Raw genomic sequence first — 22,167 nt, forward strand, 5'->3', positions numbered from 1 at the left:
TTGGATGGGCTGCAATGGAGCTTTTAAGGGGCTTTGATGACAACTTCAGAAGTTTTAGAACAAGGACAGTACCGGGCAGACTTCTACAATCTATGCCCTGAAAATGGCAAGGTCAAATCAAGATCTGGTATACATATGATGTATCGCATCATACCTTATACTGAGTTTATCTTGTTGGGCAGACAGGTGGACCATACAGGTGTTTATCTGCCGTCATCTACTATGTTACTATCAGGGGCATTTTCGAAAGAGAAGGGCGCCCATCTTCCGACACAAATCGGGAGATGGGCTTCCTTCTCTCAGGGTCGCCCAAATCGGCATAATCGAAAGCCGATTTTGGGCATCCTCAACTGCAGTCTGTCGCAGGGATGACCAAAGTTCACGGGGGCGTGTCGGAGGCATAGCAAAGGCGTAGCAAAGGCGGGACTGGGGCGTGCCTAACAGACGGGCATCCTCAGCCGATAATGGAAAAAGAAGGGCGTCCCTGACGAGAATTTGGTCGACTTTACTTGGTCCATTTTTGACCACCGGAGGGAATCTGGGATGACCTCCCCTTACTCCCCCAGTGGTCACCAACCCCCTCCCACCCTAAAAAAAAAAAAAAATTTTTTTTGCCAGCCTCAAATGTCATACCCAGCTCCATGACAGCAGTATGCAGGTCCCTGGAGCAGTTTTAGTGGGTGCAGTACACTTCAGTCAGGCGGACCCAGGCCAATCCTGTTACACTTGTGCTGGTAAATGTTGAGTCCTCCACCCCCCCCAAAAAAAAAACCCACTGTACCCACATGTAGGTGCCCCCCTTCACCCCTTAGGGCTATGGTAGTGTTGTACAGTTGTGGGGAGTGGGGAGTGGGGTTTTCTTTTGGGGGGGTGGGGGGCTCAGCACCGAAGGTAAGGGAGCTAGGCACCTGGGAGCAATTTCTGAAGTACACTGCAGTGCCCCCTAGGGTGCCCGGTTGGTGTCCTGGCATGTGAGGGGGACCAATGCACTACGAATGCTGGCTCCTCCCACGACCAAATGCCTTGGATTTGGTCGTTTTTGAGATGGCATCCTCGGTTTCCATTATCGCCGAAAACAGAGGACGACCATCTCTAAGGTCGACCTAAATGCTGAGATTTGGCTTCCCCAACCGTATTATCGAAACGAAAGATGGACGCCCATCTTGTTTTGATAATAGCGGTTTCCCCGCCCCTTCGTCAGGATGTCCTTAGAGATGGGCGCCCTTAGAGATGGTCGTCCCCGTTCGATTATGCCCCTCCACGGGGCTCATTTCCAAAGCACTTAGACTTACAAAGTTACATAGATTACTATGGGCCTCACTCTTAAAAGAGAAAAAAATATCTAAATAGTGGCATAAAGTGGCATTTGGATGTTTTTCTCACAAAAATGTCGAAATCAGAATTTTCAAAACCTATTTTTCAGATGTTTTTCTATGCTGTTCATCTGCAGTGCATCTAAATCTCAAGGGGGCGTGTTAAGGGCGGGATTTGGGCATTCCTAACACTCAGATTTTTTTCAGTCATAATGAAACAAACAAAACCTTCTAGGGCTCAAACTAAGACGTTTTGAGCTAGACCTGTTTTTATAATGAATAATGCATAAAAAGGTGCCCTAAGTGACCAGATGACCACTGAAGGGATTCAGGGATAACCTCCTTTATTCCCCCAGTGGTCATTGACCCCCCTCCCCTTCCCCCAAAATGTGATTAAAAACATTACTTACCAGCCTCAGATGTTATACACAGGTCTATTAGAGAAGCTTGCAGGTCCCTGGAGTAGTCTAGTGGGGGATGCAGTGCACTGCAGATAGGTGGACCCAGGGCCATACCTCCCCCTACCTGTTACACTTGTGGTGGAAACTGTGAGCCTTCCAAAACTCACCAGAAGCCCACTGTACCCACATATAGGTGCCCCCTTCACCCATAAGGGCTATTATAGGGGTGCACCGTTGGAGGTAGTGGGGGGGGTTGGGGGGGGCTCAGCAGACAAGATAAGGGAGCAATGCTGAGATGTATACCTGGAAGCATTTATTTGAAGTCCACTGCAGTGCCCCCTATGGTGCCCCACTGATCTCCTGGGATGTTTGGAGGACCAGTCTAGTAAAAAATGCTGGCCCCCTCCTACATCCCAATGGCTTGATTTTCTAAGTTTTTCATTTGGGCAGGTTATTTATTTATTTATTTTAAATATGGCCCAAAAAATGGTATTTTTGAAAAAAAAAATAGACTTTCTTTTTTTGAAAATGACCTTTCCTATTCGAATTTTGGACCCTCTGTACAAAACATCCAAAGTTGGACTTAGATGCCATATTGAAAATGCCCCTCTATGTAACTCTGTACATCTCAGTGCTTTGAAAATATGCCTACACATGAATTAGGGGTGGGCTCAAGCTAAGTTTGTTTTCAGCCTTGTAATATCATCACTGTACTTTACTTAGGAGAATGCCAATGTTTACTTGCTGAATGGTGCAACTTGTAATCTTTACTTGCTGACTGTGCCTGTTATGACTTATTCTCAATCAAATTAAAAAAAAAAAAAGATAGGATTTTAGGCACTTACACAAACAGCTTAAGAAATGTATTTAGATTACCAACAGTAAGGATGCCAAGCATAATGTTGATACTCCAAAGCAACCACAAGGGTCAGCTTTTAAAGTTTGTTTACAACGGCATACTCTTTCTGGTCATTACTGCCCATTACTGTAAGCCCATATCCAGTTTAATTAATAACAATGTTAAACTTAATTGCAAAAATAGTCAGGAATCGAGCAAATAGTTCTGCAAATTCAGTGTTGCCTCAGCTATAAACACATGTTTATGCTACCAATTAAGAGTGCTTTATGAACTCAAGACAAAGAAACTTTTCTATATCGTTTATACATTCTATCACTGATACACTCTCTCTCCCTTCCTAAAGTGCCAGCTACATATCTGCAAAATGAAAATAATTTCTATCAAACCCAAAATGTTATGCATTTACACATGTATCTGTTCTGCTCAGGTGCTCAAATCATCAAGTCTCTGGTGGAGACAATGCAGTGCGATGCCTATAGAACTTACCCAATTTCACGTTTTTCTCTAAAAGCAAATGGGTCCGCAAGGATTTACTATAGTCCAAGTAAATAAGTGGGAGGTAATTCTCTAAGTGGGTGCCTTGTTTAGGCACCAGATGCTGCACGGTGACAGCCAATTCTATATCGGCACCTGGGCACCGAGATGCTATCATAGAATATTAGCATAACCCAGTATCAAGACAGGGCCACCAAGAGACTGGGCTGGGCCCGGGGCAGGGCCGCCCCCGGGCCCCCCCTCCCCTCCTGAGTTTGCACGCTCCACCCTCCACCCGCCCCCCTCCGTCCTCCACCGGGCCAGCCCCCTGCATTGAAATCACAGCGCCTCTCACCTCCGTGTGAAAGCGCTAAAGGCAGCAGATCGCGTCCCTTCGGGCCTCCTTCCCTGTGTCCCGCCCTTGTGGAAGTTATGTCAGACGAGGGCGGGACACAGAGAAGGAAGGAGGCCCGAAGAGAAGTGATCTGCTGCCCTTCTGCCTGCAGCGCTTTCACAAAGAGGTGAGAGGCACTGTGATTTCAATGCAGGGGGTCCTGCCCGGTGGCAGACAGTCGACAACGGAGGGCGGATGGGACTGCGGCGCCGGGCCCCCCTTGGAGACCCAGGGAATTTTGTCCCCCCGCCCCCCCCTCTCAGCGGCCCTGTATCAAGGTACCCAAAATCTAGGTGCCCACAGTTACACAAGCCATAGAAGTGCCCAATGTAACAAATGCAGCACCCCAACATAATAGGCTGGCAAACCAGCCCTGACAAATAGCCTTGAGAAAAATAGTCCTTGAAAAATAGCCCGTGTAACAAATAGCCTTTCACAAAACTAAGAAGTCGAGTAAAAACTCTTGCCTCCCTCCCTCTGATGATGTAGCCATCATCATTCTCCCCCTCTATTCCCACCTCCCAATATAGTCCAACATGTCTCCCTCTTCCTCCTGCCTACCCTCCATGGTCCAAGTATCTTCCCACCCCCCCCCCCCACCCAGAAATCCTTCAATGTTCCTGTGGTCCACCGGCAGCATCAACAAGCTGCTTTAGCTGGCCCTGGAAACATTCTCTCTGTTGTGTCCTGCCCACGTGGACATAGAAAGTTGCATCAGATAAGGCGGGACACAACAGAGGGAAAGCTTCTGGGCAAAGGGGACATCCTCAGTTCAAAGCGCAGCAGGACTCAGAAAGACACCAGTTGTAGCAGCAGTTACAGGTAAAATACTTGGGGGCGGGGCTCATTTAACAGGGGCCAAACTGTGGGCAGGCCCTTTTGTCAAGGGCTGATTTGCCAGGGGCTTATTTGTCGGGTCTATTTTGTGTTTGGGCCTTTTTGTCAGGGCTATTTTGACCAGGTACCAACAAATGCACACCTGAAGCTTAATCACCCTGTGTTCTAAACATAAAAAGAAGGAAAACCCACTAGGATGCCAGGTCGGACCCCCTTGCCTTAATCAGACTCCGTAGCACATGATAAGAAGAAATCAATACATACTTTACCTTTTTAACCACACTGAGTTATATCTGGTGCATGGTCAAACAGTGTGTGTCAAAAGCATCACGCTCTGCATGAAAATAAGTCAATAAAAATTCATGTTACTGTAAAACTAATTCTGAAGCTACTAATAACAAAGCACTAATAAAACCAGGCAATTCTCTCCAAAACACTGAGGGCTCTTGTAGAATACGCAGGTACCATCTAAAATGGACCTCTCTTTTTCTATCATTTCTTGCTTTGTGAACCCAATTCTACTGACTGTTTCACACACGGCACATGCAGTTCTTCACATTTTCAGTAACAATGTTATCCCTGTGATGATTTAACAGATTTAAAGGGTGTTCTTCATAGCACCAATGCTCAAAGTGGTACCTGTGGCCCCTCCAGTCAACATCAGTATTTTGGGATATCCCAAATGAATATGCATAAGACATTATTTGCATGCTCTACAGCTACTACAATGAATGCAAATATGTCTCAAGTATATTCATTATCCTCTAACTAATGATAACAGTTCTAAAATTCACCAAATACTTTCAAAGTATAAGCAAAAATAATTTATTCATATTTATTTATCTCTAAATCAAAGTACATAGTCCTAGTTATCGTGTACTCATTCACTAGGGACTATCTTGAAACCTGACTAAGGACAAAGAGAAACAGAAGGGGAGAATCTTTTTTTCAAGATAAAAGAGTACTTTTCGGAAGGTCTCTCTAGTCATCTGTGCAAGATTTCAAGTTTTTGTATTCAGTTCAATTATAGTACCAAAGAACATCAAGGACAATTTTATAAACCAAAGGGTCAAAATTCAGCCAGCAGTGGTGAGCGTTTTGCTGACCACCACAGGTGTTATTCCCAGATACTCAATGCCAGGCCATGTTTAGGTTTTGGCACTAAATATTCAGTTTATAAGTACATAAGAGTTGTCATAATGGGACAGACCAAAGGTCCATCAAACCCAGCATCCTGTTTCTAACAATGGTCAATCCAGGTTACAAGTACCTGGCAAGATCCCAAATCAGTACAATACATTTTATGCTGCTTATCCTAGAAATAAGCAGTGGATTTTCCCCAAGTCCATCTTAATAATGGCTTATGGCCTTTTCTTTTAGCAAGCTATCGAAACTGTTTTAAATCCCGCTAACCTAACTGCTTTTACCACATTCTCTGGCAATGAATTTCAGAGTTTAATTACACGCTGAGTGAAGAAATATTTTCTCCGGTTTGTTTTAAATGTACTGCTTAGTAACTTCATTGTGTGCCCCCTAGTCCTAATATTTTTGGAAAAAGTAAACAAGCGATTCACGCCTACCCGTTCTATCATATCTCCCCTTAGCTGTCTTTTCTCCAAGCTGAAGAGCCCTGGCCAATTCAGCCTTACCTCATAGGGAAGTTGTCCTATCCTTTTTATCATTTTTGTCGCCCTTGTCTGTACCTTTTCTAATTCCACTATATCTTTTTTGAGATGCAGTGAACAGAATTGTACACAGTATTCGAGATGCGGTCACACCATGGAGCAATACAAAGGCATTATAACGTTCTCATTTTTGTTTTCCATTCCTTTCCTAATAATACCTAACATTCTATTTGCTTTCTTAGCCACCGCTGCACAGTGAGCAGAGGGTTTCAACGTATCATCAACAATGACACCTAGATCCTTTTCTTGGTCGGTGACTCCTAATGTGGAACCTTGCATCACATAGCTATAGTTTGGGTTCCTCTTTCCCACATGCATCACTTTGCACTTATACACATTAAACGTCATCTGCAATATGGACGCCCAGTCTCGGAAGCTTCTTTTGTAATTTTTCACAATCCTTTTGCGATTTAATAACTTTTAATAACTTTGTGTCGTCAGCAAATTTAATTACCTTCTATGTACTCCCATCTCTCGATCATGTTAAAAAGCAGCGGTCCAAGCACAGTTTCTGGTTGCTGGCTAACACATGGCCACTTAAGTTGATATTCAGAACTTAAGCGGCCATGGTTTGCTTCATAAAGACAGGATTGTATTTTAAGCAGTCCCACTTATACAGTTACCCTGGCCGGTTAAGTGCTGAACATTGGCACTTAACTGGCCAAGTGCCAACTCCACCCCCACCCCACCCCCCCCCCCCCCAGAACGCCCCCAAAATAGCTGGCTTTCACTTAGGCACTAACCACTCATTTTCAGTGGCGGTAATGGCTTAAATGCCATTGAAAATTAGCGGGTAGTTCCGAACAAGCGATTTAACTGGTCAGCGGCTGTTTCTAGCCGATTAAATCATTTTAAATCTCAACCAGTAGGTGGCTGCATTTAGGTATCTTATGCATGCATAATTGTACAAAATACTAGCCTCAAAACTCAAATAGCATTGGTCTGACCAAATGTGTCAGTCTTTCCCAAAGGAATTCTTAGGCATTATCATTGGCCTCATTAAATTATCTAGCTCGAGAAAAAAGAGAGTAACAACAACAAAAAAAAAAATCTCCAAAAATAAAGAAAAAAGTTGCTTACCAAAAAATTGGCGAAAAATAGCCAAAACCCACACTATCTGGGATATTTTGAAAATGTACTACCCCTAATGTATGTTTTCTTACATAGCGCATAAATGCAAAGTGGTGTACATGAGGTGGAGCATAGGAGGGAGGTAGGCAAGACCCAACGTATGCACATAACTTAGAAAATATTGTAACTTACACGTGTCCTGACGCATTTACGTCCCTGCAGTTATACCACATCTATGGGCGGTATACCTGCAGGTGTATAAATGTTAGCTATGCCAATACCAGGTTACATTAGTATTTTATAATGGATTCTGGGCAGTCAGATGTAGTGTTAGAATAAACTCCCACCTCACACCCTTGGGAGGGGCCTAAATAGAGGCACCCAATTGTAGTATGGCCCCTTGATGTTTCTGGTGGTCATTCTGCAGCTAGTCATGTGACACCTCTAATGCACCATGGGAGTTTGGAGCTGCTTTCCTGTCTCCATGTTATTACTTTCTAAATTAACATGTTATTTATCCAGTCATGCATCCATTATCCAATTCCTACCAGACCTAAAATGGTTAGGTAAGGATTTTGATTTGCAGTTTGTGAGACTTGATCCATAAAGCTGTTTTTTACTCTCTTGCACATCGTAAGCACTGGCTATATTGATAATAGATGTGCAGCCTCAGGGAGCTTATCTACTAGGATACAAAAAAAGTGCTTCAGTCTCATTAGGTTTTCTCTGAGTGCATTATTTCATAAAAGTGCAGTGGCTGGACCATTTTGTGCTCATTATAACAGCCTTTGTACATACTGAAACTAACTGAGCCTATTGAATAGGAACAAAAGCTAGGAACTAAAGCACTTAATAAAAAATGTTCAACAAGAAAAGAGATTTTAATAATACAAATTCTAGATTTGAATTTGAACACCAAAATTTTCTAAGATTATAATTTGTAGAGAATGTGCATGATGTCTAAATTCCTCTTTTGGAATATATCCCTATCTGTCACTATCTCTACAATATGTATGAAATTTAGTCTCTTATCCATTTTTTTAATTAGCATTGATTTTTTTGAATACAAACCACACATTATTGCACTTATTGCACTTAGTCTAACAGTGCCAATTTAAGTTTGGTTCATGGGATGTATGAAGACACGCATCATTAGATTCTCTCTCACACATACCTGCCATGTCCAAACGCTCTTGAGAGCAAACTCTGTTAAGTCCACACTAGTAAATTAACAACCTCATTATTTATTCTCTTGACATTTGTTGTTCTCTTGTTACAAAGCTTATGAATACCAATAAATGGAAGAATACTAGAGACACAATTAATAAATCCAAGGAAGTGAGTCTATAGAACTCAAGCATCCATCTGCCAACAAAGCATCTAAAATGTGAAGGACATCATACATTGTGGAAAAAAAGCAAAGAAATTTTAAGCCAGCTTTCTTGTGATCAAATTCCCTTCCAGAAAACTTGCTTAAAAAATAAATAAATAATGAAAATACTAATGCCCAAAATTTACACTTTAAGGTAACGATATGGTTTGAAAATTTCTTCAGACTCATTCATTTTGTGTGCTTAGGTATTTATTTATTTTAAAAATTTATAGCCCACAATATATCTACACGGTTTCCAAAATACATACATAAAAAAATTGTACATAGGACTCCATATGGGAGGAACCCTAGAAAACACTACGTTAGTGTGCATATATACATACATACATATACACAAGAAAAGAAAACCTATATATATAGCTGTAGTGTGTTATGATTCTGAGTATTCCTTTTTTTTTAATAGCAAATCAAAGATTCAGGGGCCCTTTTACTAAGCCGCGTAAGCATCTATGCAAGCACAACGTGTACCAAAATGGAGTTACTGCCCAGCTGCTGCATGGCTCTTGTGGTAATTTCATTTTTGGCACATGTCCAATACGTGTGGCCAAAATTTTAATTTTCGTACGTGCATATCGGAGGCACGCCAAGTGGCATTTGATGCGTGTAGGTCATTACTGCCTGGTTACTGCGTGACACTTTACCGCTATGTCAACAGCTGGCAGTAAGGTTGCAGACCCAAAATGGACGCGCAACAATTTTGATTTTGTCATACATCCATTTTCAGCAAAAATTTTAAAAATACCTTTTTTCCAGGCGATCTGAAAAATAGATCGGTGTATACCCAAAACCCACGCCTACACCATTTTCCACACACTTTGGTAAAAGGACCCCTCAAATAGCAGAGAGCACTGCTATGCCAATATAACCATCGTAAAATGGCTCAATCTATATTCAAGTGCCTAGACACTTCCTCACTGTCAATATTAAATCACTTTTATAAGTTGGAGCGGAAGCAGCAAATATATAAGGCATGTCTTACCCCAAATTAACTATGATATGCTTCAAGCTACTCGTACAGCTCTAAATTCACATATACATGAATGCACTATGCATTCACTGCAATTTAGGAAACACAAATACTCTCAATTTGGGAACAAATCAGGCAAAGCATGAGCTCAGATGACACGGTCCTTTGAGGGGTCCCGCTATATTCCAATGACCTGCACTCCAGAAGGACGCACCACCTCCAAAATGCACGAGATAGCTGACATTTTTACTAAGTATTTTCAAGCTCTATATGCTAACTCAGAGACTGAAGTTGACACCAAAGAGGCCATAAAATCGCTACTCCTAAAATCTGGAATGCCATTGCTAACCTCAGAAAGTCAATCTTTTTAGCGGATGTTTTAACAGCTAAAGAACTTCAAACAACGATTAAATCGTTCAAATTGAATTCTACCCCGGGACCCGATGGATTCTCCAGAGAATATCATAAAATATTTCAACTTCAGCTCCTGAAACCTTTATTGACCTACTCTGAAGGGGTAATAGAGTTGCAGCATTTTCCCCAGTATGAAAACATGGCATTAGTTAGCTTGATTCCTAAGCCAGGCAGGGACAAGACTAAACCTCAAAATTATTGGCCCATTTCTTTAATCAATGTAGATGTTAAAATATTGTCACATATCTTGGCTTCCAGATTAGCTGCCAGTCTCCCAGAGATTATACATCAGAATCAAGTGGGTTTTGTAAAGGGGTGGCACTCTGTAAAGAATGTACGCAAACTGCTATTTGCCATGTCTTACTGTAATTGGAAAAAGATCTCACTATTACTGGCAAGCTTAGACGCTGAACGAGCTTTTGACAAGGTATGATGGCCTTTTCTCTTTGAGACTATCAGGCTCATTTGCGAAAGAGATGGACGTCCATCTCACAGAAACGTCCAAATCGGTATAATCGAAACCCGATGTTGGACGTCTTTCTCGGAAGTCCGTCGGAAGGACGTCCAAATCTCAAGGGGGCGTGTATCTGTGGCGTGTTCAAGGCAGGACTTGGACGTTCCTAAGACTTGGACATCTTTGAGCTATAATGGAACAAAGCAAAAATGTCCAGCACTAAAACTTGGATGTTTTGAGCTGGACCTGTTTTTGTTACGAATAAGGCACAAAAAGGTGCCCCAAATGACCAGATGACCACTGGAGGGAATCAGGGATGACCTCCCCTTACTCCCCCCCAGTGGTCACTAACCCCCTCCCACCCCCAAAATGTATGTTGAAGAACATTACTTGCCAGCCTCAGGTGTCATATTCAGAACCATGACAGCAGTATTCAGGTCCCTGGAGTAGTTTAGTGCATCCCCCCGCACGTGAAGGAAACTGTGAGCCCTCTAAAACCCACTGTACCCACATATAGGTGCCCCCTTCACCTGTCAGGGCTATGGTAGTGGTGTACAGTTGGGGGTAGTGGGTTTTGGGGGGAGGGTGGTGGCTCAGCACACAAGGTAAGGGAGCCGTGTACCTGGGAGCATTGTATGAAGTTCAATGCAGTGCCCTCTAGGATGCCCAACTGCTATCCTGGCATGTCAGGGTGTCACGTTCGTGAGCCCATGTGCCCTGACGGAGCACAGTGACCAGTTGTTGAGCCTGCGCTCAGTCGGGCAGCCGAACAACCCCGAGGCTTCACCTAAGAAGACCACCGTTCCCCGAGGGTTGAGCCCCCAGGTGCAGGTGGCCAACAGGACTTCCGGATACAGACAGGGGTCAGACAGCCACAGGCAATGGAAGATAAGATCCGGACAATGGCTAGGGCTAGCCCAGGTTGCAAGCATGGATTAGTTCAGGCCACAAGCAGAGAGTAATCAGGATCCCAGCAGGGGTCAGGTCAGGCGGCAAGCAGAGAGTAGTCAGAGTTCCAGCCGAGGTTAGATCAGGCCAGGCAATAAGCAGTAGTAGATGAAGTCTCAGAGAAGCACAAGCCACTGTACAAAAGTAGAAGCCGAAGCAAAGTTTGAGGGGAAGGCTTGCTTCTTAAATAGCCCCCACCTTCAGAGAGATGAGCTTCAGCTGGCAAGAGGCAGGGAGACAGGAGTCAGCTGGCAAGGGGGAATCCCAATTGGCCAGCCAGCCAGAGGTGGGTCCAGGTCGCAAGAAGCCAATCCGGGCGTTAGGAGGCATGGCCCGAGTTCCCGGGCCCCGCACCCGGAAGAGGAACGCCGATCCAGGAGCGCCAGCGCTGCCAAGATGGCCGGCTCACCAAAACTGCAGAGGTGGCGAGTACAGAGGCCAGGGGCACCGCACTGGTCGTGGCAGCGAGCAAGGAGGAAAGAGCAGCAGCGTCAGCCCAACCAACATGGCAGACGCTCCCCCGCACGGAAGCGGGACCGGAGAACGGGCAGGACAGTGACACAGGGGGACCAGTCTACTAGGCTCCTCCTACGTCCTAATGGCTTGAATTTGGATGTTTTAGACTTGGACGTCTTTGTTTCGAAAATGGCCGAAAATCAAAGACGTCCAAATTGCAAAACGTCCAAATTCAAGGATGTCCATGGTATTTTCGAACACAAAAGATGGACATTCTTCTTTTTCGAAAATGACCTTCTCCCCGCCTCGGAATTTGGATGTCTTTGTAAAACGTCCAAATTCTGAATTAGACGTTTCTTTCAAAAATGCCCCTCTATGTCACATATAGGTCTTTCTGTGTGGTTTTTACACGCTGCAAGAGCACTTTACGCAGAACCCCAAGCGGCATTGATAGTTAATGGAGTTCGTACCTCCCTCTTTCCTATTTTTTGCGGGACTCGTCAAGGCTGTCCATTGTCCCTGCTACTATTTTTACTCAAGTTGGAGCCTTTGTTATGTCTAATACAGGACACGCCGGGGATGGAGGGTGTGTCCATCGACCAACAAACAATTAAAGTTCTTGCATTCACAGAAGATTTACTCTTAACCTTGATGGCTCCTCTATGGTCTGTTGCTCCCTATAATTTTAAGCTATGGCAAGTTGTCTGGATTCAAATTAAATTTGTTAAAATCACAGTCACTCCCTTCTACTGAGGAAATCTGCACTACTTGGAAAGGCAAATTTCCTTTTAGCTGGACAGAGGGTTATATTAAGTATTTGGGTGTCACCATCCCTGCCAAATTGTCTGACTTATATGCATGCAACGTACTTCTTCTATTGCAATCTACTAGAAGGACGCTTGGGTTGTGGCATGTCTTCCCAGTGTACCTTTTGGGAAGAATTGCTTTATTCAATATGATACTTGCACCTAAGTGGATATACATATTCCAGATGCTTCCACTGTACTTGAAGGCCAGGAATGAGCGTATGTTGCATGCCTCCATTCAGACTTACTTACGGCAAGGGAAAAGTGCCCGTTTATCGATGGCTGTCATTCAGAAGCCCTACTCTCATGGAGGACTAGGGCTATTAAATGTTCGCTACTTAACAGTGTCGTGTGCAATGCGGCACATTAATGACTGGTTTTGAGAGTTTAATGACTTTTCTGTTTCAAGCCTCGAGCCATACATGTTCACAAAGTCTCATTTTAGCTGACAACTTCACACTGTCCCTGGTCGAGCTTCTACATGTTTACAATAGAATTTGTTTGTGAAATCAGCTAGAGCAGCTTGGCACTGGCTATGCAGACGTCACCATTTTTCTGCTGTGGTAACACCCTTTCTTGCCATTTGTCACAATTCGGACTTCCTAGCAGGCATAGATAATGCTACTTTTGTTCAATGGAGTACTCAAAGGATTCATTATCTATTCCAATTACTCACAGAAAAGGGCTGTCTGTAATCTTTTGAAGAACTGAGTACTACTTATAAATTACCCTGTAAGGATTATTTTGCCTACTTGCAACTTACACATTACATTAAAAGCCTGCCTTGGGAAGATTTATTTAAAGATGTTCAAGAGACTCTTAACGAAGCTCTTACATTAAGCTCACAAAATCCGGTTCCATTGGCTTATCATCATACGTACCTGCAATATTCTTCTGAAGAGATAGACTATGCTAGACTAATACGACAGTGGTCCCATGATTTGGCAGTATCAATAATGGTGGACCATATTCAAGTTAGCATCCATAAAGTGAAAAGATATACGCCATGGGCCCTGATGTGGGAGATACAAATGCATCACAAACTTGTATTGTATGTTTTACCATTTGAGCGTACAGAACGAATTTTGCCATCACAGTATCTTGTCCAAAATGTTACCATCGACCTGCAACATTAGGACATATGTTCTGGCCTTGTCAAGAGATTCAAGTGTTTTGGAACAGATTGACAAAGTTTGTACTTGTCCAATGGTCCTGGCCAGTTCACTGACTCCAAAGCTTTTGTATGAAGATTACAATTTCAGTATGACTGTTGGGCTTTTTGAGGCGATTGGTTTTGATAGCTAAGCAAGTGATTCTTCTGTAGTACCATGAACCAACTGTACCTCCTCTCTCTACTTGGCGGACACATATGATAATACTCCTTAGCATGGAATGTAGAGACACTGCTGACGTATCCAGAGATGATGGGAATGTTTTTGGATGACCCTCCAACTGGCTGCACAGAGCTGCTTACTAACTAATAGACATACCACTCCCAGATTACCTTCTCATAGTGGGTGGGTGAGGGGATTGTAGGGGGTCAGAATACATTAAACTTTTTTTGATAGCTATTGTTTCATTGTATTTGGTTGCTGTATGCAGTTTATTGCACGGCTGTTTCTTGTTCTAATAAAAATGATTGATATAAACTGCTGCCTGTATGTATGAGGGCCTATGCCCACTGCCACATCCATGTTACCAGGACCTTCATAAAACAATGGAGTAGCGACAAGCAGCCATACTAGTAAATACAAACTTCAATGACCATCTTAATCATTGCTCCCAAACAAAGATTTAGCAAACTTTTAAATAACAAGCTGTGTGCACAAAATAATAAAAAAAAATGTTATTCTATTCTCCAGAATCCATAATTATGTACTGACATTATATCAAAACATCAGAAAAAAAATACTCAACAACAGAGATTCATGTCACTTCCACTTCATTTAAGTTTCATACCCAACATGAATTCATGATTTGAGTAATACTCTGCTTTAGGGAGTTTCATATTTACATCCTCAAAGAATTGCTGATAGAGTCACTTCAGCTTTTTCAGTGTTTGTTTTGTTGGCTTGGCAATTTCCTCCTGGCTCCCATCTCAACTGGAATCAAAGCAGGGATTTAGCACTATAAGCCTTCATTCATCATTCATAACTAGGTGGGGATTCATCATTCATAACTATGTGGGGATTCCCCCACCCTTATTTTATATCCTCTTTAAACTTCCTTTAGTCCACTTAGTGCAGTGATGGTCTGAAGTTAGAGGACATGCACCAGAGCTCTTTCTAGAAACTTGCAATCATGATCTTAAAAAATACTTCTTTGTTTAATGACAATGAACGCCTTCCCAACCAGCAGGGTCTATGAAAGCTGCCCCTGCAGCATCTCCAACTCTTGCCAATTCAGACAACAGAAGATAAGAGTCACCAAGGTTTGGCCATATCATGACCCCTTTATCTGAAAAGTAGGAACTAGAAGTCTCCTTACATGTTAAAAAATAAAATAAAGCCATTTGAATAGCTCATTGAAGCATGAGATGTTAGGCACAGAAGAATCTTCCATCTTGACTTACACAATTTGCCTTATTACTCTCCCCCCCCCCCCCCCCAACACAGGCACTAATTTTCCTGATCTGTATTATGCAGACTTATCCTGACAATGAAAATAAACACTTAGAATATTTCAAAATTAAATTACGGGTCACTGGAATTATAGAAGAATTGCTTCTATAACACTTTTTCCACTGCTTCAAAAGCTCTGTGGTACTGTGGCCTTTGACATTTGGCATAAAACAGCTTTTCTTTTTTAAAGACATCACTGAAGAGAACAGATGAGCATGCATGCATCCAAGTTTTGTGTTAACAATAACATTTTGTTCATGACACCTGAGGAACTGAGAGGCTCTATGGTTCAGGTTCGAGTTTTCTAGCCGTTGGGGCTGGTAAGGCTTGGGTGTGCCTCAGAGGTAAAATACTGAAGCTCAGGGAAGCATGCAAGACACCCGATAGTCCTAGCACTCAAAGAGCATCTTGTCCGAGCTGTTTCTGCTTTCAAGGCCACTGAGGATTCCATGCGCGGCTTGAGTATCTATATAAATAAATCTCACCTGAAACATTCTGAAGCTCTGAAGCTCACTGTGGCAGGGACACTCACTCTCACTCATGCACCACTCACTCTCACTCATAGACCCGCCCTCAGCCACGCCCCTTCCGCACATAATTCGCAACCCCAACGTTCTAAATGAAGCTGCCACTTCCGTTTTTGAGGTGGCAAGAGACCAAAAATTTTCACCATGACTGTCTGTCCCGCCCTCGCGTCTGAACGTGATGACGTCGAGGGCGGGGCTATGACACAACTAATCCCCAGTTCCACCGCCGTCCAACGCTTCACCCCCCCCACGCGCTCGACGCACAGCAGCAAACACCGACCTACACGGGGAGGAGTGCCATCAGACCAGCTGATCCGCTGCGATCCCCACGCTGCTGCCCTTCAAAAATGTACGTGCCACCTGCGCCCTCCTGAAGCTGGCGTCCTGCGCCCTCCTGACCCTGCCGTCAAAACAGCTGACGACCCACGATGCGGTCCTGCGCCCTCCCGACCCTGTCGTCCAAACAAAACAGCTGACGACACTGCCGCGATTCCCACGCTCACACCCTCCAAAAAACAACCAAAAGAAGGCCGGGCGAGCAGGAGGTAAAACAGGTCACTGCTAGCAGGCAGGGGGAAAAGTCGTGAATAACGCCGATGAAGTGGCACGGAGGGGTGCAGGACCAGTACGAGCTGGGGAGACAGGCAGAGGGGGGGAGGCCCCTTGGCAGCCCGGCAGGCAGGCACGCAGGACAACATCTCAGTGCTACCAGGCAGGGAGAGGAGTATTGAATAACGCTGATCAAGTGGCAGGGAAGGCTGCAGGAGGAGTACAAGGTGGGGAGAGAGGCAGAGGGATGGAAGCCCCTTGGCAGGCAGGCTGCCAGACACGCAGGCACTGGCACACACTCTCATTCCCACACGCACACACCCACTCTCTCACAAACACGCTCGCACACACTCACTCTGTCTGTCACAAACATACACTTGCATCTGGCAGGCAGGGAAGAGGGAGGGAAGAGGGAGGGAAGGGGACCACCTTGGGGGAGGGGGGCACCCTGGCACACACTCTCATTCCCACACACTCTCTCTCTCACAAACACACACACTTGCTACCACCTGTTTCATCACACACACTCTCTCTCACACACAAACACTAACACACACTTTCTCTCTCTCTCTCATTCTCTCTCTGACACACACACTCCATCTCTCGCACACTTTCTCAAACATACACTCCCAGGAAAACCTTGCTAGCGCCCGTTTCATTTCTCACAGAAACGGGCCTTTTTTACTAGTATTTTATAAATACAGCGATTGTTAAATAAAGAGAACATGGGGGAGGGGGGAAGGAAGATGGGTTGTACGTCTTTATCATAAGTTTGAGTTGCTGGCACAGCTGATTCTAGTTAGATGGCTGATGAAGTGATGAGTTGTAGATTGTAGAATGCTGTTACTGCTCCTCAAAGACCATTCAACACAGTGGAAGAACTGAGAGTGGAGGAGCCTGGTCTGGTGGTTAAAGCAGTGGACCTAGAACCAGAGAAGTCAGGGTTCAAATCCTACTGCCACTCTTTGTAATCTTGGGCAAGTCACTCAACTCTCCATAGCTACTACTACTACTTATCATTTCTATAGCGCTACTAGACATACGCAGCGTTGTACACTTGAAGATGAGGAGACAGTCCCTGCTCGAAAGAGCTTACAATCTAATCAGGACAGACAAACAGGACAAATAAGGGATGAGGGAATTAGTAAGGTGGGAAAGACAAAATATACAAGGGTACTGTACAAATGAATAGGGGTCAGGAGTTAAAAGCAGCATCAAAAAGGTGGGCTTTTAGTGTAGATTTGAAGACGGCCAGACATGGAGCTTGACGTACTGGCTCAGGAAGTCTATTCCAGGCATATGATGCAGCAAGATAAAAGGAATGGAGTCTGGAGGAGAAGGGTACAGATGAGAGATTTAACCAGTGAACGGAATTACGGGGGAGGAGTGTAAGGAGAGATAAGAGTGGAGAGGTACTGAGGAACTGCAGAATGAATGCAATTGTAAGTCAATAAGAGGAGTTTTACCTGTATGCGGAAACAGATAGGGAGCCAATGAAGTGACTTGAGGAGAGGGCTAATATAAGTATAGCGACACTGATGGAATATAAGTCATGCAGCAGAATTTTGAACAGATTGAAGGGGAGAAAGATGGTTTAGTGGGAGACCTGTGAGAAGCAAGTTGCAATAGTCTAAGTAAGAGGTGATAAGAGCATGGATAAGAGTTTTGGTAGTGTGCTCAGAAAGGATGAATTTTGGTGATATTATAGAGAAAGAAATGACAGGTTTAGCAGTCTGTTGGATATGTGCAGAGAGAGGAGTCAAATATAACCTCAAGGTTACGAGCTGATGAGGCAGGGATGATGAAAATGTTTTCCACAGAGATGGAGAATGGGGGAAGTGGAGAGGTGGGTTTAGGGGGAAAGACAGGATGCTCGGTCTTGGTCATGTTTAGTTAGGCAGCAATGTCAGACAGGCAGGCTGATACTTGGGCCTGGATTCCTGCTGCAATTTCTGGTGTGGAGGTAGATCTGGGAGTCATTAGCATTAAGGTGATACTGAAAACCATGGGATGAGATCACAGCACCAAGGGAAGTAGTACAGATGGAATAAAGAAGAAGTCCCAAGACAGAGCCCTGAGGTGGGATAGACGTGGAGGAGGATCCACCAGAGTATACACTAAAAGTGTGATGGGGGAGATAAGAAGAAAAGCAGGAAAGAACAGAGCCCTAGAATCCAAGTGAGGACAGTGTATCAAGGAGTAGGCGTTGATCAAAAGCAGAAGATAGATCAAGAAGGGTGAAGACAGAATAGAGACCTTTGGATCTGGCCAAGAACAGGTCACTGGAGACTTTAGCAAGAGTTGTTTCAATTGAGTGAAGAGGATGAAAGCCAGATTGAAGTGGATCAAGAATAGCTTGAGATGAAAAAAAGTCAACACAACAGTGGTGAACAGCATATTCCAGTATCTTTGATAGGAAAGGGAGGAGGGAGATGGGGTGATAGTTGGAAGGACAGGTAGGGTTTAATGAAGATTTTTTGAAGAGTGGTGTAACTACAACATGTTTGAAGGCATCAGGAAGAGTTGCAGTGGAAAGTGAAAGATTGAGGATATGACAGATAGAAAAGATGACAGTAGGAGAGATAGTACTAAGTAGATGGGTAGGAATAGGATCAGAGGAACAGGTAGTCAGTTTGGAGAAGGAAAGAACATGTGCAGTTTCCTCGTCAATGATTTCAGAAAAGGAGACAGGGGTTGAAGGGGGGCTTGAGAGAAAAGACTGAGGGAAGGAAAGGTGGAGGTGACTTGGTTGAGAATTCAAGGTTAATCTTGTGAACCTTATCATGAAAGTACTCAGTCAGAGTCTGGGGAGAAAGTGAAGGGGGAGTTGGAGGTGAAGCTGAGGGTTTGAGTCAAGAGATTTTGTCAACTGGATATATAGTCTTTGGCAAGTGAAAGAGCAGACTGGAAGGAGGTCAGCAAGAATATGAAATGTATGAAGTCAGCATGGGCATGGGATTTCAGCCAAAGGTGTTCAGCAGATTAGGCACAGGAACATAGGTAGTGGATTCTAGAGGTCAGCCAAGGCTGTTTGGTATGCCTTACAGAACAGGGAATTGGAGGAGCAAGAGTATCCAGAGCAGAGGAGAGAATAGTATTATACGAAGAGACAGGCTCATTGACAGACTTTGATAACACAGTAGTTGACAAGAGGTTTGAAACACCGGAGGACAGAGTAGAAGAGTCAATAGCCTGAAGATTCCTAAATGTATTGGTGGAAATTGGACGGGACATGAGGGAGGTTGTTTAAGTGTGAAAGTTATCAAATGATGGTCAGAGAGAGGAAGAGCTGAGGTGCAGAAACTGGAGACTGAGCAGTTGGAGAAGAAGATAAGATCAAGACAGTGGCCATTCTGGTGCATAGGGGTAGTGGAGCACAGATGAAGATTGAAAGAGGATGTTAAACTAAGAAACTGAGAGGCATAAGAGTCAGAGGGATCATTAAAATCCCCAAGAATGAGGAAAGGAGATGAAGGTTCAAGAAAGAAGGAAGGCCAGGAGTCAAAGTCAGTGAGAACAGAAGAAAGGGACTTATCAGGGGATCAATAAATGACAGCTACTCGGAGAGGTTGAGTGGACTTCAAAGGAAGAAAAGCAGTGAGACTGAGGTAGAAGAAGAGGCTGAAATCTACAAGAGGGTGAGAGCATTAGACTGACACCACCTCCACGGCCCACTGGGCGAGTATGGGAAAAAAGTTAACCTCCATGACCTAGGGCCACAACTGAAGCAGAGTCTTCAGGGCAAAGCCAAGCCTCAGTTAGGGCAAGTAAATGGAGCCTACGAGAGATAAAGAGGTTGTGGATATAGGAAAGATTGTTACAGACATATGGGCATTCCACACAGCACATGAGAAAGGCAGTGAAGAAGGGGAGAGGACAGGAACAGAAATCAGATTGGAGACATCACGATGTGACCTGCAAGAATAGGATGAGAGCTGATGTGGAGGACTAGGATTGGGATTGATATCCTCAGAGGAGAGCAGGAGAAGAAGCAAGAGAGTACAGAGGACAGCATGATGACAGTGACAAAGACGAGATGTACTCAAAATGAATGGAGACAGTTGAATGAAAGGAAGGAAACGCTGAAGTTCTGAGAAGAAGGGAGAAGAAAAAAAGGATGGTGAGATGATGAAAGCAGAATGTGGGCAATGTGTTCCTGTAGTATACAATAGTTTAGAATGAAGAAAGAGATTGGGAAGAGAAAGTGCTAGGACGAGGAACTGTACTGGAGCCATAAGAAATAGCCTAGAGAAAGTATAAAAAGATTAGAGAAGGTGTTTCACTTGTTGTTAGGCACACGGCTCCTGGAGTGAAGGCCCTCGAAAGATCGGAGTGAACCTGGGAGTCACCCCAGACTAGGCTGTGAGGATATGCAGATAGGCTGCAAGTCCTCCACAACACCTAGAAGGCAGCTGGTGGAAGCGCTGGGCACCTGGAGCGAAGGCCCTGGAAGGATTGGGGTGGACCTGGGAGTCACTCAGGACTAGGCTGTGAGGATATGCAGATGGCCTGCCTCAGATATAAACAAAAAAATTAGATTGCAAGCCCTCTAGGGCCTGGAAAATACCTACTGTACCTGAAAGTAACTTGCCTTAGCTACTACTGAAAAGGAATAAGCTAATTTCAAATTATTATTATTGTTATTATTATTAAGAAGTACCACTAACCCACAGAAACATGCCAAAAGTCAAAGTGAAAAAAAAAAATAAAGAAACTGACCACAGTCACTTCACAGTGGCTAAATACAACTGTCTGCTACTATCCTCTTAATTTTTTCGACACCAGGAAAAAACTATGTTCCCTACCCTAATGGGGAACATTTCACACCCCAACAGAAGTAGGACTGAAAACTGCTACTTCCCAGTGCCATGACATTTGTTCTCCATCAAATCATAGAGCAGCCAGGATTACTTGTCTTCCATCACAACTAAAGGATTGAAAAAATAAATGGAGGCTATTTTTAGCAGCCCTGGGATTGTTTCATTAAAGTGGCAGCCATCTGTCGGCAGTTTGCAGGTTTATGGGGATCCAGGGGGAGGTAGAGAACTGACAGAAGGGCATTTGGAAAACAAAGAAAACAAATCTTCCTTGTTATCAGGCTGCAGGCAAACACCTGAGGTAACAAGCTTTTTCTAAGAGAACAGCAGCAGAATGTGAAGAGATCTGGCACTACCTAACAAATTACCCTATCTAGAAAGTAAAAAAGCTTTTCTGATTGAAATAAAGAGCACTGGACTCAAGCCTGTTTTTAAAAAAGAAAACAAAAGTTTTTCTTCACTGTTGTTTTTTTTAAATCCCTTTTCAGAGACTGAGGGGCTCCTTCAATAAGCTGCATTAAGCAGGTAGGATACGTTTTACCGCATGGTAGATGTTAGTGTGTACTTGCACTACTACCTACCATTCGTTTAAACCAGCCAGTGCAGTAAAAAAAAAAAAAACATGCTAGCTGCTTAATACAGGTAGGAACAGTTCACTGGTGTAACAGGACACAGTGACAACTAGCGAATAGATCAGTAGTACCTAGCGCCACCTCAAAAGGTCTAGTAGTGCGGCCACTGTTATGTGAAGTGCTGCAGAGTTGCGCCCTCTCCCCATCTTTCCCCCTGGGTGATTCCCCCCCCCCCCCCTTCCCGGGCATAAGCACCTTCCACCTATAGCCTGGCCCTCCCTCACCCCCTGACCACTTCTGGGACCTACCCGGAGGCCACCACTGGTGATCCAGTAGGTGAGAGTGGTCCCCTAAGCTCCCACCCAGCACTGCATTGGGATCCAAAATGGCACAGATTACCCCTAGCGGTAGCACTGCGGTACTATAGCTAGAGGGTCCACTACAAAATAAATAAGATTTCCTTCTTATATGGAAGGATGCAACATAACACTAAGACAAATTTTAGTTACACCTGTTAATTTATTTTCCTTTAGTCCTGCTGCACTATCCTGTATGATTGTGCTATATCCCCCTTCTACCAGCAGATACTGGCTTTTCTCAGTGACATCA

At 44.1% G+C, this 22,167-nt stretch overlaps 1 protein-coding gene across 1 annotated transcript in view; it reads right to left on the reverse strand.

Annotated features, from left to right (window-relative positions):
• Positions 1-22,167, reverse strand: part of PARVB (parvin beta) — a 318,556-nt gene that overhangs the window by 101,326 nt on the left and 195,063 nt on the right. Inside the window, 3 exon segments of the mRNA XM_030214982.1 lie at positions 4,548-4,565; positions 4,567-4,593; positions 4,596-4,612. Coding sequence (XP_030070842.1) covers positions 4,548-4,565; positions 4,567-4,593; positions 4,596-4,612 — 62 coding nt within the window.

Source organism: Microcaecilia unicolor, chromosome 9 (assembly GCF_901765095.1).
Source record: "Microcaecilia unicolor chromosome 9, aMicUni1.1, whole genome shotgun sequence".
In the NCBI taxonomy this organism is placed as follows: Eukaryota; Metazoa; Chordata; class Amphibia; order Gymnophiona; family Siphonopidae; genus Microcaecilia; species Microcaecilia unicolor.